Genomic DNA, 26,740 nt, shown 5'->3' with positions numbered 1-26,740 from the left:
TAGATATCACTAGAGGTGGTCCTGCAACATAGAGTGAATTGCCATATGCACTGTGTAATGTATATTCTCTTCACTTAAGGATAATGCTCTGCAGCAGCAATTTGTGGGGGGAAAAAAGGAGTATAAATGCAAATAAATGAATTGACAAGAAGAAATTGCTTTCTTTCACCAGGATGGAGAACATAATGCAACTTGAAAGTAACAAAAAAATTACCAGATGCATAAATTTAGATTATTAAGTACACTACTGTTTATTTCTTACAGGTTCTATATTTCAGAAAAAGATGGTCTGACATATTGGATCGGAACAGAGTTTCACAAAAGTATGGTGAGATTGTCCAGCAATGGCATTAAAATGATCCATTACAGACAGAGAGACTGAAAATTCCAGGTCTAGATCCCAACATGTGAACATATGGGTTCAACTCCACCAGAGAGAATTATTTCCTTCCATCCACATCACTATACTTATGTAGCACTAAATATGGCCCAAAATCTTTTCTCAGAAAGAACAGAGATAGTCATGTAATCTGCCTGTCTGAGCATCCACACAAGCACAGTATTATAGCTGTGAGAAATAACAAGGAGTTAAGACAACCTAGATCTGTTTCAGACATCATAATCTCATGAGAGTAGATGCTGACTGTTTTACTTTTGATGACCTCCAAAGCAACTAATATCATGACTCTTTATTTTACATATGTAGGTCTTAATTGTATTTCGATTACGTTTTAAATAAATTTTATATTAGGTAGCAGCAGCTCTTTTAAAATAATAACAAAACAAAGTCTGACTGAAGCTATTTCAACAGCAACCATGAGAGACAAAAAAAATAAATCCATTGCTTGCTAAATCTGTGTTTTATAACTTGCTTGTCTGCTTGCTTCTAAACCTTGCAAATCAGAGTGCAGCATCCACAACTCTCACCACAAGCCAAACCCTTCAGTGGTTAGCAAAGTCTAGGACGCACTATCCCAATTCGTATTTTTTAGAGAGAAAGTTTTATTTCTGCTTAACATGCAGAAGATGACAATAATGTCACTTTAAATAAGAAAGAAAATACCTGCCCATCACCAGGAAAGGCAGCCTCCTTAAATTGTCCAGCACAGGATGTGAAGTTAATGACATAATCATAAGATCAACCTTGGTACTTCCAGGTTTTTGGTACTTCCAGAAACATATTGTTACCACCAAATGCAAATAATCTGGGGGGGTCTCTCCAGGTAAACTCCCTCTGGGGATAGCAAAGAAGAAGAGGCACAGGAGGAGGAACTGGGTTTTAAAGGAATAGCTTTTTTTCCCCACAGTTCAAAGCTGGAGCTGCCATGAGGTGCACATATCCTCTCATTCCCATGCAGGAGACAGACAACCTGACAGTCCCACGGGATTAAGGCTGTCCCAGCCTCTTACTGGAGAGTTAAGAATTCAAAAAATTGGATGGGGTAGTAGAACTGCTTGTTGGTATTTAATTTCATTGGCTATTTCACTTATCTTTCCCCTCTTTATCACTGGAGGTTTTGGTTTTTGGGTTTTTTTTTGAACTACAGAATGATATTATTCTGTGAAGGAAGGCAGATGAAGTGTGAGTAGCTGCGGCAGAAGGTAAGTTATTGTCCTAGGGACTAATTGCACAGCTTGAGTTTCTAATTTGTTAGAATAGCTGAAAACTCCCCACACAAGGGAATACAGGCTGAAAATTGCTGGCAGATTTTTTTTAACCTCATTTCGGAATAATAAAATAAAGTAGAGACAATTTTGATCTAATTGCAGACAATTTGTTAGCCAAAAAATTAGCTGAACAAATTGTTCTTTCTAGTATATTCATTCAGGTTAAAACACACACACGCGCGCGCACATACACACACACACACACGAACGAAGATTATTCCTAACGTATTTATGAATGCAGGATACCTGAGAAGTACTAAAAACAAAGTGGAAATACAATCACTTATAAAATCTCCCCTTTTAAATATGTAGCCATATGAAATATGTGGGTCCTGAGCAAGGGGGCCCTCATCTAAGGTTAGTCAGCCTTGCTTTTAGCAAGGGGGGTTGGGCTACATGACCTCCGGAGGTCCTTCCAACCTAAATTAATCCTGTGATGCTCTCAAGCATCCAGAATTAGCAAGATTGTATCAGACTACTTCAAGTCTAAAAATAAAAGTCCCAGGTCTAACAGTAGAGATGGGCTTGGAAGGGGTTGAAGTCCTCTGTGAGCACCACAGTCTATGCTCATCCTCAGGTTTCTCCATCAGGCACCAGCTGCCTTGTCCTCATTTTCCACCTAATCCTGTAACAATATGTGGTTTTACTTAGCTCCTATTTATTTGTGAGCAGCAAGTAAATGTGCAGTCCCTGAACAGCCTGAACCGTAATGCAGCAGGATCCTGTGACAAATTGAGGCAGTCAGAATGAGGGCACAACTGGGAGCCTGTCCTGCCTCTTCTTCACTTCCCTCTGACCCAAACGCACCCACACAAACAGCATTACAGCACACCTCCATCTGCCAAGGGAGCTGCCCCTTCTCCTGACACCCACCCTGTGCATACAGACGTGCTTGCACATGGACGGCATGCTCCACAAGGCAAATGTTGCTGGATTTTAATCCCCCTGAGCTCTCTGATGGATTAAACCTCAAATCTCTACCCGTCCTTTTTAATGCTGCAGTAAGTCACAGACATATTGGTTACACTGATTTACAGCTGAAATGAAAGCAAAAGACAGTCAGAAAGAAACATTTGAAAGTCTGCTTCTCAACGGTGTGCAAATGGGTTCTGGATTATTTTCTCCCACTATCCTCTTACCTAGCCCAGTGCCTGCTGAGACATATTTCCCCAGCTGCAGTAACAAAAGATGCAGGCACACACCTCATCAGCCACCTACCTGTAACCCTTCAATGGCCAGTTTGAGGATAGAAGGTGTAAGCTTGGAAGCCTGCTTGAAGGAGAAATTACTCCAGTCTATAATTAGGATGAAGCCGTTTATCTGGAGCTCCTGATCTTCGATGAGAACTTCCAAGGACAACAGGATCGCCCGAAGGATGTCTATGAAGGAGTTCCTAAAGCCAGAACAGAAAAAAAAATCAATTTTTGCAGTTATCTTTACACCTCAAGACATTCAACTTTGCAGTAGATGAGGCATGTACAGGGGATGAGGAATTCATTGTGGTAGAACTCTTTAGAAAAGACAGTTACTTCAGAAGTCTCGCTAAAGCACTCCTGCTCCAAAACTCACTGTCCGCTCTTTGATTTGATAAGTCCTGTCCACTGGTGGATAAAATAGACCCTGAATTAAATCTCTTTGCTTCCTCTGGCATTCTTTACAATAGATTTTAGCTAAGCTACTTTCGGAGAATATTTGTCTATGGTGAAATGAAATGGATCAGGCTATCAGTTTAAAAACCTGCTTCTCTGGATACACTCCACCACTTTTTTTTCTTGTTCCATTATAAAAAGGAAAATTAAAAATGGAAAGAAATCTGTACAATATTAATATAAATGGTATGGTTACAAATAGGTTGCCTTGCCTTCCTGCTTGAGTGCAGGGAATGATTTAAAGTTTTTCTGAAATACAGTTTAGCGTTTGCCTTATTTTTGAGAGTGAAATGCAACATGGAAAATAACTGCATCCACTCAAAATAGGAATTCTGTATTAATTAGCAGCTGCCAGCAGACTGGCTACAAGGCTTCCTTCAACTCAAGTAGAATAATTAAAAATATCCAAGGCCATGAAGGTGGTAGCAAGTGACAGAGAAAAAAATGTTGAAATGTTTCTTTCATGTGAAAGTCTGGACTGAGAAGCCCTTCTCTTCTGCTTTGCTCTCATGTGTTCCATAAAAGCATGAGTTCATCAACGTTAATAAACTTATTCCAGACTTACATCTGAGGGAGCTGAACCAGGACCTATCCTGATTTCACCTTCCCTATAAGGTGATTTACAGACAGATTCTTTTGGTGAGCAACAAGCATGGAAATCTTCAGAAAATATAGTTTACAGTTCTTTAAAATGAAATTGTAACATACTGGTATTGTAGCCCACTTCTGCATTATTCTCATATTTTGATGGGGTCTGAAAAGTTAGCTGCCATGTTTTTTGCAAAGCTGAGACTGCCTGTTACAGGGTCCACACCATCTTCTCCCAGGGTGATTTTCATTTAATCCTTTTCTGCTGTTTTCTTTAATGTAAAATCAGTCATCTGAGCCTACAGGAGCATTTTTTAAAATTGTGTCTGAGAAAAAGTCTACATACAATCAACCTAGAATCTTCTCTACTATCAAGACCCCTGAACAACGACATGTGATAAATTTGTATCATAAGTAAATGCTGATTTTTTTTTCTTATCCTTTCTCTTTTCTTTTGGAAAGTTTTGAATGGAAATGTACACTCCTTCTCTAAAGACACTACCCTTTGAAAAACCTGTTTCTGGTCCGTGCCTTTTTGCATACGTTAGAAACTTCTCCAAAGTATAATTAGAAGCAATTTGCAACATATATGGAACTTAAAGTTTTCACAGTAACAGTCTCAGTCTGGACTGAAACTATATCAGCTTTGTTGTTACTGGGTACCAGACCACCCCTCCCTCCTTTGCAGTAACAGAACAACTTTGAACCTTTTTAAGTTGTATGGAAAAGCTATGCTAGACAGATAAATTTAGCAAGTACTTTCCTTAGCAGTGCAAGGTGGGGGATAACAATCAATCAGATTGGCAACTGCAGTTTCGTTTTTAGTTTAAATTTGTTTCAGAAAAGCCTTAGGTACTTTTACTACCCACTATCCAGCTGAAATGGGTGATGATTTTCAAGCAGCATCTTCTAATTACTAGTATTTCAGTAAGAAAAAAGCAACTGCGCCCCTAGACCTGGATGTAACCCACATTATCCCAATGTATCCCAACGTATCTCACTCCTAGGCATCTACTCAATGTATCCCATGTTCCTCTTTCACAGCATCCCTATCCAGGGGGGCCAGCCTTCCCCAGGAACTGCCATGTAGAAGCTCTCGGAGGTGTGCAGTGGGTCCTCCTCAAAACACATCCCAGTCTGCTCCCCTCTTCTGTTAACATCCACACTGAAAGGTATACTCATTCATGAATGGACTTTCTCGTTAAATTAGGGAAGATGGAATAATCCAGAACTCAGTTTAATCTCACATTTGGAAATCCTGAAATAAACTGAATACTAGTTATCACTGAAAGTGTCAAAATAGGGCCACACTGTAGTCAGAAAAGTTTTCACCCCTCATTTTTGGGGTTTCCTTAATAGAACATTCACACTCACGTCTGGTGTTTTTAAAGGGTGCATAAGGATTTCAGTAATGTTGTGTGGAAATGGTGCATACCAGGCATTTTCTGTAAACGACTTAAACTCCAAATCATAATGAAATATTTCATGTGACTGAGCAAAATCTTCCTCTTGCACTCCTGTGCTTAGGAATCCAGTCTTTTTTCAGGCAGCTACATAAATTACCAGGTTATCCAGCATTTACTCCCCTGTACTTCCCTTCAACTTTGGTGGAAATTATTTGCCTGGGAGGTATGGTACCTAGTTTTCTTAGTGTGTAACTAATCTGCCTGCCCCCTGCCTATGTGCGGAAGGTGTCCTCCACCCCAGGGATCTGCAGATTAATAAAGATGGTATAGGAAATAACTCAAAGACAACATACAGACTTTTTTCAGATCATCTACGAGGAGACATGAAAGCAGCACCCAAGTCCTCCAGGTGGGTTGTTTGCCGGCACACTGTTTTGTAAATGCAGGGTCTGGATAGAAATCAGACAGAGAGCCACTTGAGGCTGAAGCCCTCTGCTCCCTAATCTTGAGGCTTTGAGACAAATCATTCAGCTGTGTGACCGATTTGCATCCAAATCATTTTCTATGCATGAACACAGAGCCACTTTCTATTAGTCCATCTCTTTTGTTCCTTTGCTTAATGTTCCTTTTCCCTCTCCAATCCCCTCCTTCTCTTCAGTTTAACCGCCTCACAAAAAACTGAAATAAATTACTATTACACAAAAGGAAATGTGTAAGGTGCTGTAAGGATTCAGCATGGAGCCTACTGAAGTGAGTCATTAATGAGTTACAAAAGGTTGGCACATGCCCCTGAATGACAAAAGGGAGAAGGGAGGGAAAGAGCCTATTTGCCTTGGCTGAATGGAAAGGTACCACAAAAGAGGCTCTTCAAATATCCTTTGGAAAATGGGAAGTTAGCCCAACAGAAGCTAGTGGTAAAGAACAATAATGTAAAACAAAAATGAGAATGGTTCAGCTGAGGGATTTGATGGAGAGATTAGCCAAAGGCATAACAGAAAAATAAATAAGAAGAAATTACTTAATTATAAGAGGCGTAAGCAGGCTGTGAGAGAATCAAAAGGCTCAGTGGAGTACCAGGTTGCAATGGGAACAATTAAAGGGGATAAAGACATTGCAGGGAAATTAAATGATCTATCTGCCTGTCTCTGCCGCCAGTCATTTTGAGGAGATACCTGGAAAATAAAGCTGAGGGACTGTTGGAGAATAAGGGGTCAAACAAGAGATGCTGCAAGAAAGTGATATGTTTCTGAGGAGATAGCATTAGTAAAGGCTTTTCAGATTACCCTCACAAAATATTTAAGCACAGGCTCTCTTTTAAGCATGTAAGAGAATTTGATTAGATTATTCAGATTGTTAAAAGTAAAAATGTAGAGTATCAGTAGCTGAAGCCATTAAGATTAACTGGTACTAAGCAAAATAAGCAAACTGTCAATAAAAGTCCTGACTGTTCCTCAAGACAGCAGGCTAACAAAATTTGTACCAATATTGTTACCTGAGCATTTACAGGCAACTCAGCTTAATATTTTTGAGTGAATATGCCATAAGAGCTCTCCTGTAATACTGAAAAAGTGGCATAGTTAAAAAGAAATGCAGATAAAAGGCATTTATTTACTTGTTACAGTGGTTTACTGGTTTGGGATACCACTTTGGTGAAATTATCACTTTTTAAACATAACATAAAAGTGAACTTGCTATAATGTCATATTTTGCATAAGCTAACAAAAGAGTAAGTAAAATAAACTGGTTTCATTGAGTCTGTTTGAACACCTAAGGAAGAGAAGGCAGCATAGTAAACCTCACAAAAATGTTATGGCTGAGACTGAATACCATTTAGCATGATGCAAGCAGAGCTTTGGCATAGATAGAAAACAGGTACGAGACCACATCTTGCTTTTTTTCCTCCCTGCACGATAAACCACCAACAAAGAGGAGAAAGGCATGCTCAGCTTCCAGTGTGGGAGAAAGCTGTCAGGATGTGACTTGGAGTATTCCTACTGGGAGTGAAATGGAGAAGAGGAAGCGGAAAGAAGAACAACCGGGAAAACATTTTCAGGTTACTCCAAAGTATTTAAGCTAACCAAAGCTGAAGAAGCTGTAAGGAAAGCCTTAGGGAGACGAATGAACAGCACAGTAGTAAGTGAAGTGCAGTGCTGAGGAGAGAGAACCCAGGAAGGAAAATACTGAATTGCTCCCACACACAGCCAGGTTATGCTACCCATGAAGAAGCCCTTGTAATCCAATGAGTATCAGTTTTTGGAGCAGAGTTCATAAATTATACAAAGTCATTTAACGCAGTAGATTAAGCTCCCTGATCTACTCATGAAGTATCGGTAAGAAAGGTCTAACTTCCCAAATGTATTCTTAGAAAATATCTTTTTTTTTTTAACACATGTATTTATTTTAGAATTTTAAAACTTATCTCTGCTGAAAAGAACTGACCAGGCCAGTCCTTGCAGGTTCATGTCTTGAAGCAAACTCTACATATCACAAATAGCTACACTGCCTCCCTGGTATCAGAGGGAGTCAGTCCAAACACTGCAATTCCCGATCTTCACATTTCAAGTTCTTTTGATGAGGAAAGGCCCTGTGTATGAACTGTGCAGAAGTCAGGGCAGCCCCTGGCTGACTGCAACCTTGAAGAATAACTGCAAAATGAAGGATCTTGAATAAACATGGTGACTCATTTGACTAATCCCACACCAGAAAAGAACAGTCGAACAGAGGAGTTCACAGCTGACTCATGTGCTGAAAAGAGCTTGTTTGTATCATCTGCCTGAGTTCTGAATAGTGTAGATGTGCACAGAAATTAGCAAGACTTGTCTAGGATTCACAAAGAAAATGGGTTGCATTCACAGCAAACGTTCACAACAAATAATTTGACCAGCCGTGAGTAACTTTCTTTGTGGAACAATTCAAAGCTATTTCAAGTCATTATCTGCAGAAATATGAATCCACTAGTACACAAACTGGAGAAATTCTTACACAACAATATGGGATTTTTTTCTTATTTCATGAGGCATCAACTCTTTCTTTGTCCTGCCGTACTAAGTTACATTTTTTTTTCATTTCCATGTAGAACCAGAATATGTGGATATAAAACTTCAGTTGTGTAAAACACAGATTGCATTAAATTAATATGTCCTAGCTCCGAATTATTCTTCTGTCACATCCAGTGTAGCTATCCAAGGCTGTTCCAGTATGTCAGCTTCAGACAAGCAGCTCTTCTGTTTTGTAATGAAAAGATAGCAAGTTTCTCCCCACAGCATCTGTGTGAGGCTATAAATAAAATTCCCAAGTACCTTCAGATCCAAAATAAAAAGACTAGATAGATAAGTGGAGGAAATTTTCTCTTTGGAAATGCCTAGTCTAACAATGCACCGCATACAAAGAGTAGAATTGATTAAGATGAGGCCTGAACTGTATTTAACAACATCACAAATCCACCCCTCTGAATGGAGGCCAGTCACCCACAGATATCTGGCTGGCTTTGAATTCCTCCTTTAGGTGAGCTGGAAGCCTTTGCTGGTGAAGGGAAAATGTACCAGCCTGCAGAAAGGAACTGCATCATTTTATTCTTTATCATGCAAAAATTACCTCTCAGAGGCATTCTTAAAGGTATAAAAATATTCACCATACTATGTTTCTGTCTGAGGTTCTTTTGCTGCCACTTTCTACTTCAGTTGAACTCCATAGCAACCATTAGCCCCTGAATTGCACGCTCTGCTTTCAAGTCTGTGTTACAAATCTCTTCCTGCATACACTCAATTATATTGTGGGCACGCTTACCAAATGATTACTTTGTCCTGACGTTAGTACGACTGCGCAAGATTGCCTTCCCAACACGTACCTTGACTGAGAACCAGGGATCTTTGCAGCCCCTATGTTTGGGGAGGGAGAGCGCAGGCAGCAAATCTTGCCAATCCTTCTGGTGGGGCCAGCTTCCCCAAAGAGACCCACACAGGGAAATGGGGAGGTGGCGTCTGCTCTTCCCATTGCCTCAGTCGAAGGACACATCACACCACCTTGCAGGAAATCAGTCCAAGAGGAAGTATAAAATTGTTATACCTCTGAGAGCTGCAAAAATCTCTCCCTGAACTCTCCAGGACCTTGGTCCCAAATGGAGCAGGCAAGGTTCTTGTGACCCGTCAGAGCACATGCTTAGCATTTGCACACAAGAAGTGCAGCTGCTTGGCCAGGCTGTCGGCAGAGCTCAGGGCTGTGCAGGGTGAAGCTGCTGCTGAGCGGCATGCAGCTCTGCTCCGCAGTCTGCTGCTGAAGGTAAAGGCTGGGATGAATCTTAGCGCAACATGACCATTCCTCCAGGTGTGGATTTGTTCTGTTTCCTAAGAGATAAAGTACTTCTGAACTACACGCTGGCTATTTTTTTGTTTTTTTTAGCACTCAGAGCAATTTTGCATTTGTATACTATGCAAATTTCTCTGTTGAGGAGGAATAAGTGACAGTCACAAACCACGTGTTTATGACTCTGTGGAAGTTCTTAAAAATCCTACATTTATGCCCCTAAATGCAGTCAATCAATCAATGCTACAGAGCCACTGCACTAATTTGACTGGTTGGCCCAAATAAAACATCCCCTGTGAGAAGTCTGAGGAAGACGGACAACGAGTGCGTTCCAGTATTAGCACCTTCAGGGAGTCATTGGTTGTTTGGGGTTAGTAGCCTCTGCCTTTAGGAATTTAGGAGATGATGTGTGGGAATAGACTGATGGTCCTCAGCTCCAGATACTGTTTCCAAGAGGTAGGTTTTAATCTCCTATGATGCTTCTACCAGTGTTGTGAGGATACTGTTCCCTTACAGCACAGCTGTAGTAATAATGAAACAAGAAAAGTGCAGAAGTTTCTTTGCTAATGCTTGTACATGAATGACTTCTTATGGTTAAAAGCATTAGGATTGATGACTTCTGTTGTTTTATCCTATTCCGTGTGATTGCACAGCCCTTTCTTATTCCCTCTTGGCGTTGCAATCCATTCTTGCGTCACGCTAAGCTGTTTGCCTCAATTTCTTGCATCAGTGAGTTCCTCAAGTTAATTTTTCATTATAGAAAGGGAAAAGATTTTCTTCTGAACATTCTAAGTTTACTGTTTAATCACAGAAAGCAATTACACAGCTTCTTTGTTCTGTTATTATAAGAAGGTACAAACAACATCACCCATTCAGTCTGCATACAGGATGTGGCCACATATTAAAACCCAGTATGTTCTGCACTGCACTTAGACTTCATCATGCAATAAATTCTGCTTTTCTAGTTCATTGCAAAGTTTTTCCACAATTTTGCTAATCTTCACTGATCTGCAACGTTTTCCATTTACTCTTTTTCTCATTTCATCATTCATCTCACCTGTGTCTGCCAAAGGATTGTTATTGCTGGGCATTATGGCAGCATGATTTTGCCACTTACAAATCCTATTGTCTGCCTGGAATTTCAGGGCCACTTTTATATGCAAGGCAAAAATTCACTTCTATAGCTATTAGGTTTCCTGAAAAGATTCTTATACAGAACTTCACCAGAATGTTTTTGATTAGCTAACCAAATAACATATTTACATATTTTATCATAGAGAATTCTAACAAAATTACTTTATTATCCTCTTTTTTTGCAATCAGTCACTCCTACAGTAGTGACCTCAGTGAAGGCTAGATCAAATAGCAAAGGTAAAAACTAAAAACAGCTCACTAATGCATATATTCTGAAAATGCTGAATTCAGAACTACAAAGGTCATATTATTGTTGCAGGATATTCAAACAGCACCTAGTTATTCTTAGAGCACTCATTAATCCTGAAACCTCTGCAAAATTTAGCAGAATGCCTGACAGTTAATTTGAAATCATTCTTTTCTTTATCTCTGTTGGAAAGTTTTAGCTGTTCAGCTAAGAAGAAGACTTCTTGTGTGTGTTTGAAGTCATAGTAATGAACTTTTAGCTGGTAATCAAAAACTAATAGTGAACCCAAACACTATGCATGAAATCACCTCTTTTCTTCTAGTATCTAGTCTGAACTCCCTATGTAAGCTCTAAGGTTAGAGGAGAGATCTTTAGATTCACAGGTATTGTACAGTTGGTGTGTTTGACAGAGGAGAGTCAAAACTTGCCAGTGTAAGCTAGGGAACTTAGCTAGCATTTCAAAAAAATCTTCTGCTTCAGCGTCCCTTTCAATATGTAAAGACTTATGAAAGATTCATATGATGCTACAGGCTGAAAAAAATCAGCAGAAATCATAAGAAAGCTGGAAATTAAGTGAGTCCAGATGGTAAGGAGCAGACTGCATCAGGCTCAAGAAATGATATTCTGCTCAGTAGGAAGAGCAAGGCTGTCCTGATCATGGTGAGCAGTTACAGCAAACTGAGAACTGGTTTGGAAAAGAATCCTGTACACAAAATTCCATACACAGCGTGTGGAGGTGACAGTTATGCGGTACTATGTCCCTATAAATGCATAACATGAGGAAGAAGAAAAAAAATACATCCCAACAGGCTTTGTAGAGTGAGTGCAACAATGCAAAATCCTCCTTTGCATGTGTGAAACGATTGCACACATGGAGACAGACAGCTGCAGGCCCTGCCACAGTGGCATGTCCAGAAATACTTCACATGAAGCTGATGGAGAACGGCTTATGGACCTTCACTGGCAAAATCATCTTGTCATAGGAATGTATGTTTCCATGTAAAGATTTTTAAAACAGTTTTGGTATCACTAGATGGTATAATGGAGAACCAGAGGCACCATGTTTTATTCTTCCTTTCGAAAGGAATGAAAGCAAAAAGCAGAGCACATGTGAGCAAAGTTGCCAATAAAAGCAAAGACATGATTTGCAAAGAAATCAGTCAGAAGAATCACGGTCTCCAGACTTACAACATCTCTCCAGTCAGAATGCCATTTGAAATGCAATACGTTATAGAGGTCTATATCATTATATAGAGGATGATATTAAAAAGGTGGATATTAATAAAATAAAAGGCGTGGAGAACCTCAGCAGTACCTACTCCTGTCTAGTGGAGAGCATATTAGGGTTTTGCTAGAACAACATGAAGAACTGATTGATGAAGCTGTGTGGGATGTCATCACCAAAGGAAAACATCCAAAGTTGAACCTCTTCAGAGGTACTGGGCAAGAAGAAATCAACATATGAGAAGAAGATGTGTCAAAAAGTAGATACACAGGTATATCTCAGCAAACAGCTAAAATGGCTAGTAAATCAGGCAAATGAGCATATGTCGATAGGCAAATCTAGGCAGTGAAGGTGGTAGCCAGGAAAAAGATGTACAAAAATGATGCCAATCACAAAAAGGGTTATAGATGATTTTGGTAGGAGCCCTTATGGGCCAATAAAAGACAGACGTGAAAATATTATCATGAGTTCTTACAAACAAATGAAAAGATGTGCCAAGTGTTATATATCAAAGAGTTTTCCCTCTGGAACAATATGCAACTTTGATATAGCAGACAAGATGGAAAAACTTGATATTATTGATGTAGAAATGATCATTGGGGAACTTAAAACAGATGCCATAAAGAATCATAAGACAGCGGTCTAGGAAGAATTAACTGCATGTCTACTCAAACATAGTTATGAAGAGAATTTGCTATAATGCTTCAGCTGAGCAGGGAAGAAGGACAAGAAAATTGGGAAAAAAAGAAGAACCTGCATAGATTTATGGTAGAAAAGACTCATAAGACTGTTAAAAGTGTACAGGATCATGATGCTGCCAGCCACAAAGAAAATGCTTTGCACAGTTATGCTGAAAAGAATATGTAGTGCCATGAAGTTCAAGAAAAATGAGCTGTTTTCATGTGAGCCATTTTTGAATGGATCATATTTCATGGGACATCACTGAAGAAAGTAATGAATAGCAAACACCATTCTCCCTTAACAGAACAGATTTCTTTTTTGTTTTCAGAAATACACTGAAAATATAAACAAAACATATCTGTGGAAGACTCCAGACCTTACAGAATCTTAAGAAAGATATAAAATATGCTGTGATCCCCAGCCAAGAATGAACTGTCTGGTTAAATGTTATCCAGTGGAATTAGACAAGGATATGTCTCCTCATTCACATTCTCCAGGTTTATCACAGATTCACTGGGTATCAGGCCTCCTACATGGAAACCAGCTGGTAGAGGTTGTGTTGGGAGATCTGGATTTCACTGACACAATATGTCAATAAATGAAATGAAATAAAAGACTGATAACCAAATAAACTGTATAACCAGCAAGTAGAAAACACAGATTATGGAAAATATGTCTGAATCATTCCACATTGTAGGAGAAGCCTTGTTGAACTATCGTTGAATTTAATTGCATAGGCACTATGAATGATACGAATGACAACTACTTCTATAATATAATGACTTAGTGAGTGAGGCACTGGCTCCTTTTAAAGGGGGATTACACCAAATGGAAATCAAGAACCATCAGTAACAGCACTATGCTATGAATCATTACTAGCCTTTTACTGAGTATACTTTTGTACCAATGACAATAATGGAAGAAAACAGCTCTGCCCAAAGGAAGATAAAGTTTTTTCTTTGAGTTTTACTACCGCTTATAAAGAATAACGTGGGTAAGTGGAACAAAAAATGTTCAGATGTGTAAAGAGTTACAATTACCCAATATTTTGCAAGTGAGGAAGTGAGCTTTCCTTGGCTGTATGGGAATTCTGACAAAATAGTCCTTTGGAGGGGGACTTTTTTTTGTCTTGAAGTTGTGAAATGAAGTTTTCTCAGGTAATTCCAAGGCAGAGAGGTGAGCCTAGAAAAACTCTTTTCAGCACAGTAAGCAAAGTGGAGCTTTTTCCAAAGCAGCAACTTGAAAAAATTAATGGGACTGGCCTGGTTCATTAGAAATACAGCAGTGTTTAGACTGGCTTTCATGAAATAGGATAAATAATTTTGGAATAAAAATACTTACTAAAATACAGGCTGAAAATTGAAAGTGAAAAATTGCCAGGGTTGCAGTTGTATTCAAAATGCCCCCTTTGCAGGATCAGTGGGAAAAAAATAGGATCTGATCATTTTTCTAAGTATGATTTCACATAATACAATCACAAAGGGAAAAATTAAGCTTGTGATAAAACTCTAAAACCAGTATATCACAATTTTGAGTACTTGATTTTCTGTGAATGTAGTGGCTTGGAACATAATTTCCTCATTTAAAGAAGAAAAGAACAAGAAATCTACCTGGAGCATTTAATCAGTGCTTTACTTGTATTTCATCATGAGGATTTGAAATCTTAAATTTCAGCAATAAACTTTGCCTTTTAACAAACAGGACTAATCCCATGAGCTATCCGCAGAAAGCCTTTATCCTGGGTGGGATGGATCTTTGTGTCGTGTACTGACAGCAGCAATGTAGAGAAACTGTTTAATTTCAGATTCCTGAAAGGACAGAAATGGAATTGTGGAGCCTTGTCCTGAGTATATGGTAGTGACAAAAGGAAGTCCAGCCTGGCTTCTCTAGTTCCCCTGATGCCTCTACAATTTTTTGGTATGTGTCAGGACTTCCCAGTAGGATACAGGTTAGTGCTGCAGGTGCAGTGTGGTCCTGGCCTTGGAATGGTAATGTTCTGTTACTATTTTGGCAGACTGTCAAGTTTTCTCAAAAATTGCCAGTGAAAAACAATCTAAGTGCTTTATAAGCTATTAAAATTCATTTGAGCTGCAACAGAATTCCATGTGAATTGCAATGTTAGGGATTCTCAAGGAAAAGTTTCAATAATTTCTTATTACAGAAGTGATCAACAGCAAACTACTAAATCACTCTAATGTCTCTGTTCAATAGAGTGTACTTATAGGTATGAATGTTTAGTCTTTGTCACCTGGCAAATACTGCTATGAGGTCTGCTGTTTCTGGGAAAAGGGGATGTATTTTATTTTGCTTAAACAATCGGAAACCGTGCATTGATGATGCGATGATTTAGACGCTTCTATTTCTGCTTGTATTGCTTTTTACTGTGAAGCCAATATAATTAAAGCGAAATATTTTTTCACACTTCTAATAAGAACTCCCACATAGTCAATATAGAGAATTAATGGAGAATTTCGCTTAACTGAAGTCACTACTCTATGCCACTCATTTAGTTTTAAATAATAACTCATGCAGTAACATATATAACAGTTAAATACAGAAAATAATGGATAGTCAAAATTTCTATGGTTTTAAACTCAGTGCACAATAACATCCTTTCAGATGTTATTTGTAGGGCCAGCTCTGGAACCAGTTAGCTAGAACAACCATGATCTTTACTCAAAACCCAAGTAGCAGTCATCACTGAAATAAAGGCTCAGACAGCACAGAAGTCCTGTTTTGTAAAAGGTGTGCAAAAAAGAGCAGAAGAAGGATCAGCAGACATTGCCACAGAAATTCTGGTACATGGCATTGAGAAAAAAGCCAGAAGGAGAACTCTGGAGTTAGAGGGAAATGTGGAAGTTTTGAGCAAATAGAACATCCCTTGTTCTTTCCCTTGTTTTCTGGAAAACAGTTTCACACAGTCATTGATACAAGCTTGACACACCTGACATTTTCATCTATGCCTTCCCATAAGAAAGGAAATAGGAAATCAGGTGCAACATAGCTTTTCAAAAAAAAAAGTAAAAAAAGAAAGTAAAAATTAATTTTCCATGGGATCTAACTGGTTTGGTTTTAAGAACTCAGGCAGTGGATGCTACCATTAACATACTATGGCTTAGTGGAATAGCTGCATCTTAAGTCTTTTTTAAAATTAGCAAAGCCTACCTTTAGTGAGATGGCATTGCAGATGTTTGCACCGTAACAGATAAGATTTATTTTATAAAAGCTATAATTTGGTATCATGGGACAGCTTGATGAAATTGCAGGGTTTGACAATACTGTATTGGGTGTCCTTCTTTCTCTGTTATTCTCTCACAGTTTATGCTGTATTGAAAGGGGAAAATTAGACAGGGAGGGGTCATTCCTACTGATCTAAGTACACCTCACAACACATTCGTTACAGAATTCATTTGCTTAAAACAACCATGGTACCTACTTATCTTTACTCTAGCTGATGCTTTGACTACACAAAAAATGTTACTAAAAAGATCTTATGGTGATATCAGAGACAAACTACAGTTGCTCAAATCTCTGCAGAATGGATCTCAATATGCTGCTTTAGTTTCCCTTCACAGAAACACACAGAAAGAAGAAAGTTTCCAGCCTCTCTGGGTTCTTCTCCCTCATCTTTCAGAACTCTTCATCATTCCATTAACTAGCATTCAATTGATTCAGCTTTGGTTAACATTTTGCAATTTTAAGATTAATCAACAGTGCGTAGCAGTCAAGTAAACGCATTAGCTTCATTTTTGCACAAGAAGTATATTAAGCCATAAAGTACTTAAGCAAATAAAGCATATGAATAGTCCCATTGCTGGAATTTGTCTCTGTAGTTGAATTTATTGGGGTTGCCCACATGCCTAAAGTATATACATTGCTGAATCAAGATGTTATTAAAAAGTTCTTTTCTTTGCCTTCTTGGTCTGTGGACATTTATAATACCTTTAACATATATGCTTTTGAAAGAGTCACATGGTCAGGTTCTCTGGCTCTAGCCATGCATTCTTCTAACTCATAGTTTCATAAAAGTTAGAGTCAGAAGACAGACTTTTAGTTCATCTATTCTGACTTCTGCACCATGGGCACTATTTTCATTAAGGGCCCTGCAACATGACTTGAAGGCATGCATTAGGCCATTTCTCAGTCCAGAAAAATGAAACTGAACAACATAGTTCAGCAATGGAAAAACAAGGCACTGTGGGCCCTTGTGTAAGCAGGACATTTATTAGAAACTCCCTCCACTCCGCCTGGCCACAGCACTTCCTTCTGCACTATGCCTCTCCTCTGCTCTCTGCCAGAGCCTCTCCTCAGAGGACAGAGCCAACTGGTGCATAGCTATACAGCAAACCTACTTCGTGATACTGGACACATTTTAAGGAGGGACTACTGTGTGATTCCTTTTATTCACTCAGTTCAGTTGCTTTTGACTGCAGCAAGTTTTGGCTCAGATGTCCCAAACAGAAGAGCAAATAGATTAGGTCTGTGGCCTTATTGCTGCAAGTTTCATCAGGAGCAGCCAGAAAAGGAGTACGCCTGGCCCTGGGTGAGACTGGCATAATCCAGCACCTGTTATCATGGATTTGATCCTGCAGCCTCTAATTAACTTCTAGCGTAACTATTTCCATTTTTCTGATTTGTTCTGTTTTGCTCACATTGAAGGTAGTTCACCATATATAAAAATGAGGCTTGTCCACAGCTTGTGGGCCTTGCCTCATTTACCCTGCTGCTGGGCCTGTTCCTGGCTACCTGACAGAGCAGAAGTTGTGTTGCACCCTCCATCACTGTCCCTATTTCCGCTGCACCTTTGTGTGCTGTTTGGGTAACTTAGTTAATCTGCTCTAATGGTAACTGCTGAGCAAGAGCACTTAGTGTCTTTGAACTGTTCACCCTAGAAACAAAGAATCTGTGAACCTCTGCAACATCAACCTGACAAACATTTGTTTTCGTGACATACCATTAACACAGAAACAATCTCATGTCTCTAGGTACTTCAGGATAACAAAATAATCATTTTTTTATTGAAGACGTATTTGTAGGCATTTATAATGAGCCATATCCTGGGCCAGGCTTAAGTGGCAGTCAAGAAATTTATTTTCCACCACGCCTTTGGGAGATGTGAAGCTTCTTCAAGAGACAAAAAGGTAGGAAAAGGGGATTCATCCTGTCCAACATGGTGTGGCAGCTGGATCTTTTACTGTGAAGAGGAAAGGAGAGAGCTGAACCAGGAATGAATTGTGTTCATGGCTAGGAGAGTGGATTACTTTAGGTTTCCTGCTGAATCTTTCTGGAAACAGGACTAAAGAAATTCTTGTCTTTGAGGCAGTGGTGTGACAGGTAGGAAATATTAAGTAATTTCTTATCTGTGTCACCAACTTATTGACTGACCATGTTCAATCTCTGCAGACCACTCGGTCAGGGCCCAGGGCGAACCCCCACCCCGTAAGTGCAGGCAGCCATGCTGGCTGTGAGGAAGAACCTGGAAGGACCCACAGCGGGGTCCCTCTTCCCTTGGGAGCTGCTTTTAATTTTAGTCTCATGCTCTTGGTCCCAGCTGAGCTATGTTGTAGCTGCATTGCAGCCATGTCTGTTGATCCAGACCCCAACTCACGAGCAATTGCCTGGCCCAGCCTTGGACCGTTCTCGTCCCCATGGCAGTGGCTGACATCCCCCAGGGCTGAGGCTGCCCCAGCTGCCCCCAGGGCCCTGCTTCCTTGGGCCCTGGTGGCAAGACCTGGCCCTGCCCCCTTGGCAGCCCCCAGACACCGGCACCAGGGAGCCCCCAACGCACGCAGCACCCTCGTACTCTGTTCCCCATTTAGGGAAGGAAATTAATGCTTCCTTTCTCTTGTACATTTAGACTGCAAACTTTCTGAAACGGGTTGAGCCTTGCCATGTTTGTTCATGGCTCTTGGTATGATAGGACCCAGTTTAGGAGCATAACCCCAGGATAAATCCACTGAGGTCAGTATTATTACAGTGCCAAACTGATAAAAGCAAGGGAAGCATCTGGCCCAAAGATTTTCCACCCTTTGCCTGACAGCAAAAAAAGAACCAATTCATGTGTAAGATTGCTTTGGCTGCTGGTGAGCACAAACTGGCCAGCACTAATACAGCATTATATACATAGTACAACAAATGCTGTGGTCAACAAGACCACAAAAGTGGTCTGGATTGACTAGGTAAGAGTTTTGATGTAGCTGTATTTGAAGTCTGTACATATAATTGTGTGTATTTTATTACATTTGACAATTGTCTATAGCTTACTGTCCTGCAAAATAATAATCATAACCTTTACTATTCACAGTCTCTCTTTCCCTGGCTCTAGTACTGTTGAATGGGATGCCACAATAAACACTTCAGGATTCAAACCCACTCTACTGAGGCAGTCAGTATTTCTAGCTTGGTAATTCAAGAAGCATATTTAGGGTCTTAGAGGCTGGACACTCAGTTGTACCAGAACCATACGCCAGTGTAGTTCAGAATTAAGATGAAGGTGACTTTACATTAAGTAAATTTCCTTGGATGTAGGGATGGGGCTGCTGACAGGCAAGGCTAGCCAGAGTGCTGAATGCCCTCCCTGTACTGTTCTCCTTGGCAGCAGCTGATGGGACAGGCCACGTGACTCCTACATTGGCTAGAGCAGTCCCACCATGAAGATGTAGCCAAGACTGTGGCTGCATTGTGGCGTTTCACCCAACAACCAGACTCATTATTTCAGAAACACCCACCCATGGAAACATCTGACACCTCTGAAAGACAAACACGGGAAGCCCCATTCTCCCTCACCTCATCTGCATACTCCTCCTTCCATGTTCACTGGTACTTGGCTAATTTATTTGAATTTCTTTTTATTGGGATCATGACCGGCATTTCCAGAGGGGCTACCTACATAAAGATTCAGTAATTTTGCACATCACAGGCACAGCAACCTTTGCACAAAGTTAGGAGACCTGCATTATTTAGTTTCAAACAGGTTCTAATCCAGCAAGATGGATACAAAAGATCTTGGAGACAACTGGGTTTTGCAAGCATTATCCCCCTTAGTGTACAGTGAGTGGGAGGCACGGTTCCAACAAAGGAAACAATGACACTGGAACATTAATAAATACCAGAACTATCTGTTTTCAAGTACAATTGAGGCATAAAATACTCAGCATATATTCAGAATACCAGAAGGGAAAATTGCTTTTACACAGCGTCTTTTATATACAAGATAGTCTGCTGCAGTTTTAGATACAAGACCTTACTGATATAATCTTTATGTTCTTAAACCACAAGATAGCTCAAAGCATCTTCCGAGTTTATCCTCTTCAGAGTCTTTTGCCAAAGTTAATCTAATCCTGGAAATAGGGGGTAGGAAGTGACCTGACAGCATCCCATACATCTCTTGCACTGCATCACCATAATTACTCCTGGTTGTCTCTGACTTCTTCAGTAAAACATCCACCAATGGGCAGTCCACAGAGTGCCTCAGTTACATGTTCAGGTCCCGAACCAGCTTAATCTTTAGAAAATGTTTTCTAATTTTGAGAGATCTAAATTTCCTTTTCTGCAGATTAATTAATTTTCTTTTTGTTCTGTATTCCCATCCTCATGGAAATGGGGAACAACTTGTCATTACTACCTTTTATTAAGACAAACTTTTATATGTATAGGAAGATTCTTATCCCATTTCTTTCAGATTTTCTTATGTAGCCATATTTTCCAGACTTCTTGTTTTGCTGCTCTTATCTGGACTTAGCTTTGATTTGCCTGTTGTAATGTGAGTACCAGCTCATATTACAAGTCAATTAAGGTGAGTAAAGGTGAATAATTATTGCAGGTATCCTGCAGACAACATTCTTGCTAACAGAGCTCAGAAAGAGACATTGCTTCTGCAATGGTGTCACCTTACTGAATCATTCCATTTGCAGCCCACAATTTATCCCCAAATCCTTTTGTGCCAAGTCAATTTTTCTTCATTAATTGACCATGAACACTTTATTTAACAAACCAGGAGGTGAGGAAAGCCCACTGCAACCAAAAGTATCATCCAGGACTAAAGCAGTAATGACAGGTATGTCAGGTGTCTCAAAAGGTTCATTGGCTTTTAACATGGAGTTTCATCTGATATGCTTGTTTTCAAAGTAAATCTCCAAATGATAATGAATTACATCTAAATTAATCATGTAAAATATGCTCTGAAGAAAGCGAGTGTACTTGTACCTGTGTATGTATTTTAGCAGAGAATAATAAGACACTGAGAAAAGGAAAGACATTCATTTGCAGGTAAGGTGTCCACAAATTACCACTTTCCCAGACTTGCAAGAGCTCTTTTATTCAAACAGAATTGAGAGCTTTATCAGAGTGAAACTGAATTTAAATTGCAGCAGCTGACTAAAAGTGGCTGACATGTAAATGAGAACCTAACATATGGAATGATTTCTTACAGTTTCTCCCTAGGTCAGAGTTTATTCCTCCTCCTTTTTTATCATAGTTTTCAAATGTATTTGGAGGTGTATTTGGAAGCAGGGTTTTTCAGCAGTCTTTTTCTCTTTCAAGTATAAACTGCATTTCTCCTTTTGTACTTACACAACAGACAGGTAGGATTATCCCTGGGAAAACAAGACCATGCATTCTCATTCAGAAACCTCGCAAGCTGAGAACAGCTTAGAGGATCACAGGTCCAAGATAATAGGGAGGATGGAGATGCCTTAGGCAGGGTTACTGTGCTCTGGTGTGGAATTTCCAACACATCGAGGTAAGTAATTCTCTGTGCTAAAACATCCCCTAGCACTTTGAAGGGAAACATGCATCACATACGCGCTGTAGGTTGATCTGAGCATATTTAAGGCACATGACTGGAATTATTGGCCCAGCTGACACATGGTCCATGCTGGGTGTCTGAGATCCTTGGTGAAATACACAAAATCTTAGCTATGTTCAGAAAAAGCCTCGGGGGAAAAACTGGGGATACGAATGGGGAAATCCAAGCCCTGCCAGGGTACTGTTCAGTCAGCCTGATCCTTTCTGCCCCATGTTCCTCTGCACTTCCAAATTACCGACTCTTGCTCTGGTGTCTCTCCACTTCCAGCTTAGCCATGCCTCACTTTAGGCACTTGAAGGTTGGATCTACTGTGAAAGGAAGCTGGAAGGGAAAAAAGGGTGAAAGGATTAGCACTGGCTACTGAAGCACGAGTCCCTGGCCATGCCGTAGCAGTGATGTTGTGCTTGCTCACTCTTTTCTTCTCCATTCATATCTGAACATACAGAATGCAGTTCCTCACACTGACACAGGTATAAATCCAAGAGAGCTGTAATCCTGGCTCTGTGGGAGGGAGCACAGGGCTATCTATGGGGAGGAACATGGAAGGCACGGGGAATAGTTTGTGACGTTAATTGCAACTCATTGAAGGAAGCAACGCAGGTTTAAAAAGGCAAAAAAAGGCTTTAGCTGCCACTTTTTACAGGCCATCAACCCTGCCTCTTATAGGGTACATAACAACACGAGTACAGGGTCAGATCAAAGGTCCCTCTGGTCCAAAATCCTCATTGTGACAGAAGCCAGCATGAGATCCCTAACAAGGGGGCTGGTATACTTTGCAGGCTGGCAAGGCTGAAACAGCAAAAGATACCGATTTGCCTCTGAAAGGCAAATACTGTTTCTTTGTATACTGATATGCTAACTTAAAAAAAAAAAAAGGTAGTCATTTCACTTGTCACCATTTCTGCCATGGCATCAAGGGGTTATTTTTCATTGCACCCAAGATTCTTATTTTATAAAATCTAGTTACTGTTAAATTCAGAGGAAAACAATTAAAATAAATGGGATAAATTAGGATGATTTTTTTCTATATAAAGTGACAACTTAGAATTTTACAATTTCAATCAAATCCTGAATTTCAGACCCTCAGAGATGCATTATGGGATAAATAATCCAAATTTGTTTTTCAAATAAATTGTTATTGATCTCTATAGCATCATGATGTTACTTGGCGATGTGATTTATACTGCTTGTATGAAAGATAAATTGCACCATGCTCCATCCACTGTGGGTCTACACTGGAAAAGTGATACCATCTTTCCAGAAGAGAAAGCACCAATGAAGATATTTACATTTTACCTTTCACTTAAAATGAATCTTTGCTGCAGCAAGTTTGCTCAGCATGAGCAGAAAACAGGTAGTTAAAGATAAAATAGTTCCAGTAGGAGACCAATGGGCTGGCTTTGCCCTCTGTCCCCTGCTACAAACAGACCCTCCAGGATTTTTCCAGAGTTGAGATTATAATAGTCTGAGAGCAAGAGATAGTCTTTATTACTGACCCTGTGGTTGCTGCACTTATTAAAAATTGCAGCTGTGAGAGCGCAAGCAGAATTTAAGACAAGAATTTCCCTTTCCTCAAAGACAGATCCCATTTTCTTCTCTTTAGGTATCGAGTCTCTTGTCCTGGCAAATTAATTATGCTCTTCCACTTGTTTTATTGCCTTGCCCGTGTCAAAAGAGGCAAAATGTCTCATACTGAAGAGCTTTAACAATTTTATTTTTGTTAAGATGGTTTACTGGAATGCCTGTACTCCTCCACACTTTATCCCCACCTTCTTCTCTCCCCTATGGGTTAGATTTTTAGGTGCCTGTGGTTGATGGTTTGTCATATCACTTCTTTCCCCTTGTTCTCAAGAGCTTCCCGAGATACATGGTAGGGGTATGCTTTCCAGTGCAGATATGCGAGCTGACACCTTCCTTCTCCTCTTCAGCCTCACCAAAGCAGACAAGCAACCTGAAGCAACATGACTTGGGACTAAGGGAGAATTCACCTTGCTGTGGTGTTCAGCTTTTCATTAAGCTCAGCCTCCCACTACCCACACCATGCTCATCCTGACCAAATTCTTGTTGTCTGTGGTGAAGACCTCTAACTTCACATGGTCGGCTGATGGCAGGAGTTCCCAAGCACCCCGCCCTGGGCTGCTCTGGAGGTGCTAGAAATGGAGAATGCTCCGCACCTGCCAAGGTGTGGTGTAAGACGTGATTATTTTTAAAATGCAATTGATATGGAGAGGCTCAGAGTTCAGAGGAAAGAGTCTAAAATACATCATGGCCTGGGGAAATAATATATCAAAAAATTATTAGAATTTAAAAAATTTCAAGTGTATTTAAGGAGTCCATCTCTGTAGCTTCACTCATCTGTAATGTTTGTTCTATGTATGTAGTCTATTAAATAGCTAGTCAAAGAATTATGTTTTTTTCTCCCCTGACTCTTTGCAGTCTGTTCCTGCTCTAATACATGGTTTTGCCTTAACCCATTTTAATTAGATTGACAAGTTAGAAACTGTCCAGAATATCAGATATTTGCAAAACTTGATTTAGGAAAAGCTCTGACAAAAAATATTCTCGTCTCTTCCTATGAAGTCTCATCTCAGAAGTGCCTATTTATAAGAATATCCATGGTTACCAATTATTCCCAAGGGTCAAAGAGACAAAGAACCAAGTAAGATGTCACATCATTCAGCTTCATGCTATTCTGTTGAAATAATTACGATATAATATTCTTTTGCCGAACCTAGTCTTAAGTTGACATACGCAGCCCATGTAAGAACATGGGTCATTTTCTGCATCTTCCATATCACAATTGTGTACAGTTTCCCTTATCTACTATCCAGACATAAACCCCCACACTGCATTTTGGTCTTTTGAGAGGCTGTGGGAAGAGGTGAGACTGTTTGTGTGTGCATGTGTGTGTGTTGTGCATGTATTTTTGTGTGTACATTCTTTTTAATCATCTGTCCTTTTCTCTGGTTTATAAAACTTGGAGGTTGGATTTGGTTTATTTTCTCCATGGGAGGGAGGTGGCACAGAGCCACTTTCCAGCATGCCTTTCATTTCCCTTTGTCATCCTGCTGGCCAGCTCTGCCAGTCATGTGTCAGTCCCTGGCACTGTCCTTCGCAAGTCTCCAGTCAGTCCAGGTCCCAGCACTGATCATTCCTGTTGGTACCTTCTCTTCCCTCTCAAGATGTATTGGATTTCCCTCCCCATACCCCCATACCTCCCTAGATTTTTCTTCTTTCAATGAGCCTTGTCTTGTTCTTCAACATATGTTTCTGTGAACTTTCATAGCTGTTGTTTTTCCGCCTCTTTTCCAAACTTTTTTCTTTCTCTTCTTTGATTCCCCTCTCAGCCCTATCCCGGACTGTCACTTTTGTATATTATCCTTCTGTCATTCATATGGGCTACAATTGCCCTCCCAAACTTGGTTTCCGCAACAAATGGCAGGAATTGAATTAAGTTGCCTTTTCTAAGCAAATTAAAACATCTCAGGACAGAGCTCCTTTTCCTCTTCTCTGTCCAACATTTAATTTCCACATCTGTCACTCCCTGAAATGAGTATTTTGCTTATGGTACACATCTCCCACCCTGCATTCTGCTAACCTTTCAGACTAGCTCGGTAATGTGATGATGTAACAAGAATTAGTCATTTTTAAAATATTTTTTACTACTAGGCTATTTGTTGGTCACTGTGACATTTGAACCACAACCTCAACCTCCATCCACATTACTGGAAGCATCTCCCAACACAGAAGCAATACCTCCTAGCCAAACACAAAGACTTGCTTTGTAAAAATTACTCTAGTGGTAGGACTCATCGTATTTCAGCAGTAATCTCTCATAATAAACCAYTGTGAGGCTGAGTTATTGCCACAGTTTGCTTGACTCTAAATCAGTCTCAACAGATGTTTATTCCTTGGTATTCTATTAAGCAACTGAGATTATGCTTGAAATATATTAGAATAATCAACATCTGAGACATATTCATTCATACCAACAGGATCTGCTGATGATAATATACTTGTAATTACATCACTATAAACATTCTCAGCAAGGATGTAATTTTTTCTATCATGATCCTTTAAAATATTTACAGCTGTTGGTTTACTGCTATGTCAGAGTAATTCCTTGCCCTTTAGCCTATCTCTGTACGCTTTCCTACAGAATGGTAAGTGTCTGGCATTTAAGACTCCTCRGTAATAAAAGAGAATTTACGGGTAGCAGGTGGTTTGGAAATATATGTAGCAAATAAAGAAGTAATTTTTCCCTCTGACTTCCTTACAGAATTTCTGGAGCTATGTGACAGCTTCTGAGGCATAACGGTCCAACTATGAAGAAAGAAATTAATTATCATTTTGCTGCAAAAGATAGTTGACAAGTTTGTGTCTCTCTGCCCCAAGGTTCTATTTGCAGAGGGTCAATATGCAGCCTATGTGTTATGAATGGAGATAGTCCTTGTGCTGGCTCTCTATACAGAAATAAATTTTACTCTGGCTAAACAAACTTAAAGGAAGTATCTTTACTTGGAGGATTAATGAACATCTGCTGCTGAATCACTCGTTCACCCAAAACTCCCATCTCCCAGGTGTACGAGCAGGATATATTAGAAGGCAGTGGCAGACCTAGGAACAGCTGCAGTAGTTAGTAAAGAGTTTTCTCAATCTAACAGCTAAAAAGGTCCTTCTACTTGACTTCCTTAAAAAGTTCAGTTTTACTCTGTATGCATTGGTGAAGTGAGGGCTCAGGTTTGGTGCAGCTGAGGAAGTAAGAAAGTGTGAGGAAGAATATTTGTAATCTAGCACATACGGAACATTTATGGTTATGGGAAATCCTGGTTCAGGTCTCATTGAAACTGTATCCAGGTATATATTTATTTGTTTTACAAACTGTGATTTTCCTGATGCAAATTATTTCCTCAAAACAATTCCCGATAAGATCAGTTTGGCATTCTTACTTTTCTTTAATACTTCAGGATTTCCATTTACAAACAATTTGCTCTGTAAGCAGTAGTATACACAAAGCCTGTGTGGCTTTTGAGT

The 26,740-nt window shown here is 39.8% G+C and overlaps 1 protein-coding gene across 1 annotated transcript in view; it reads right to left on the bottom strand.

Moving 5' to 3' along the window:
• CLVS1 (clavesin 1) overlaps nucleotides 1-26,740 on the bottom strand; it is a 96,297-nt gene that overhangs the window by 65,073 nt on the left and 4,484 nt on the right. Inside the window, exon 2 of the mRNA XM_026054709.1 lies at nucleotides 2,887-3,061. Within this exon, the coding sequence (XP_025910494.1) occupies nucleotides 2,887-3,061 (175 nt within the window). The remainder of the gene's footprint in view (nucleotides 1-2,886; nucleotides 3,062-26,740) is intronic.

Source organism: Apteryx rowi, unplaced genomic scaffold (genome assembly GCF_003343035.1).
Source record: "Apteryx rowi isolate R43461 unplaced genomic scaffold, aptRow1 scaffold_96, whole genome shotgun sequence".
NCBI lineage: Eukaryota > Metazoa > Chordata > Aves > Apterygiformes > Apterygidae > Apteryx > Apteryx rowi.
This window is presented reverse-complemented; position numbering and strand designations above follow the sequence as displayed.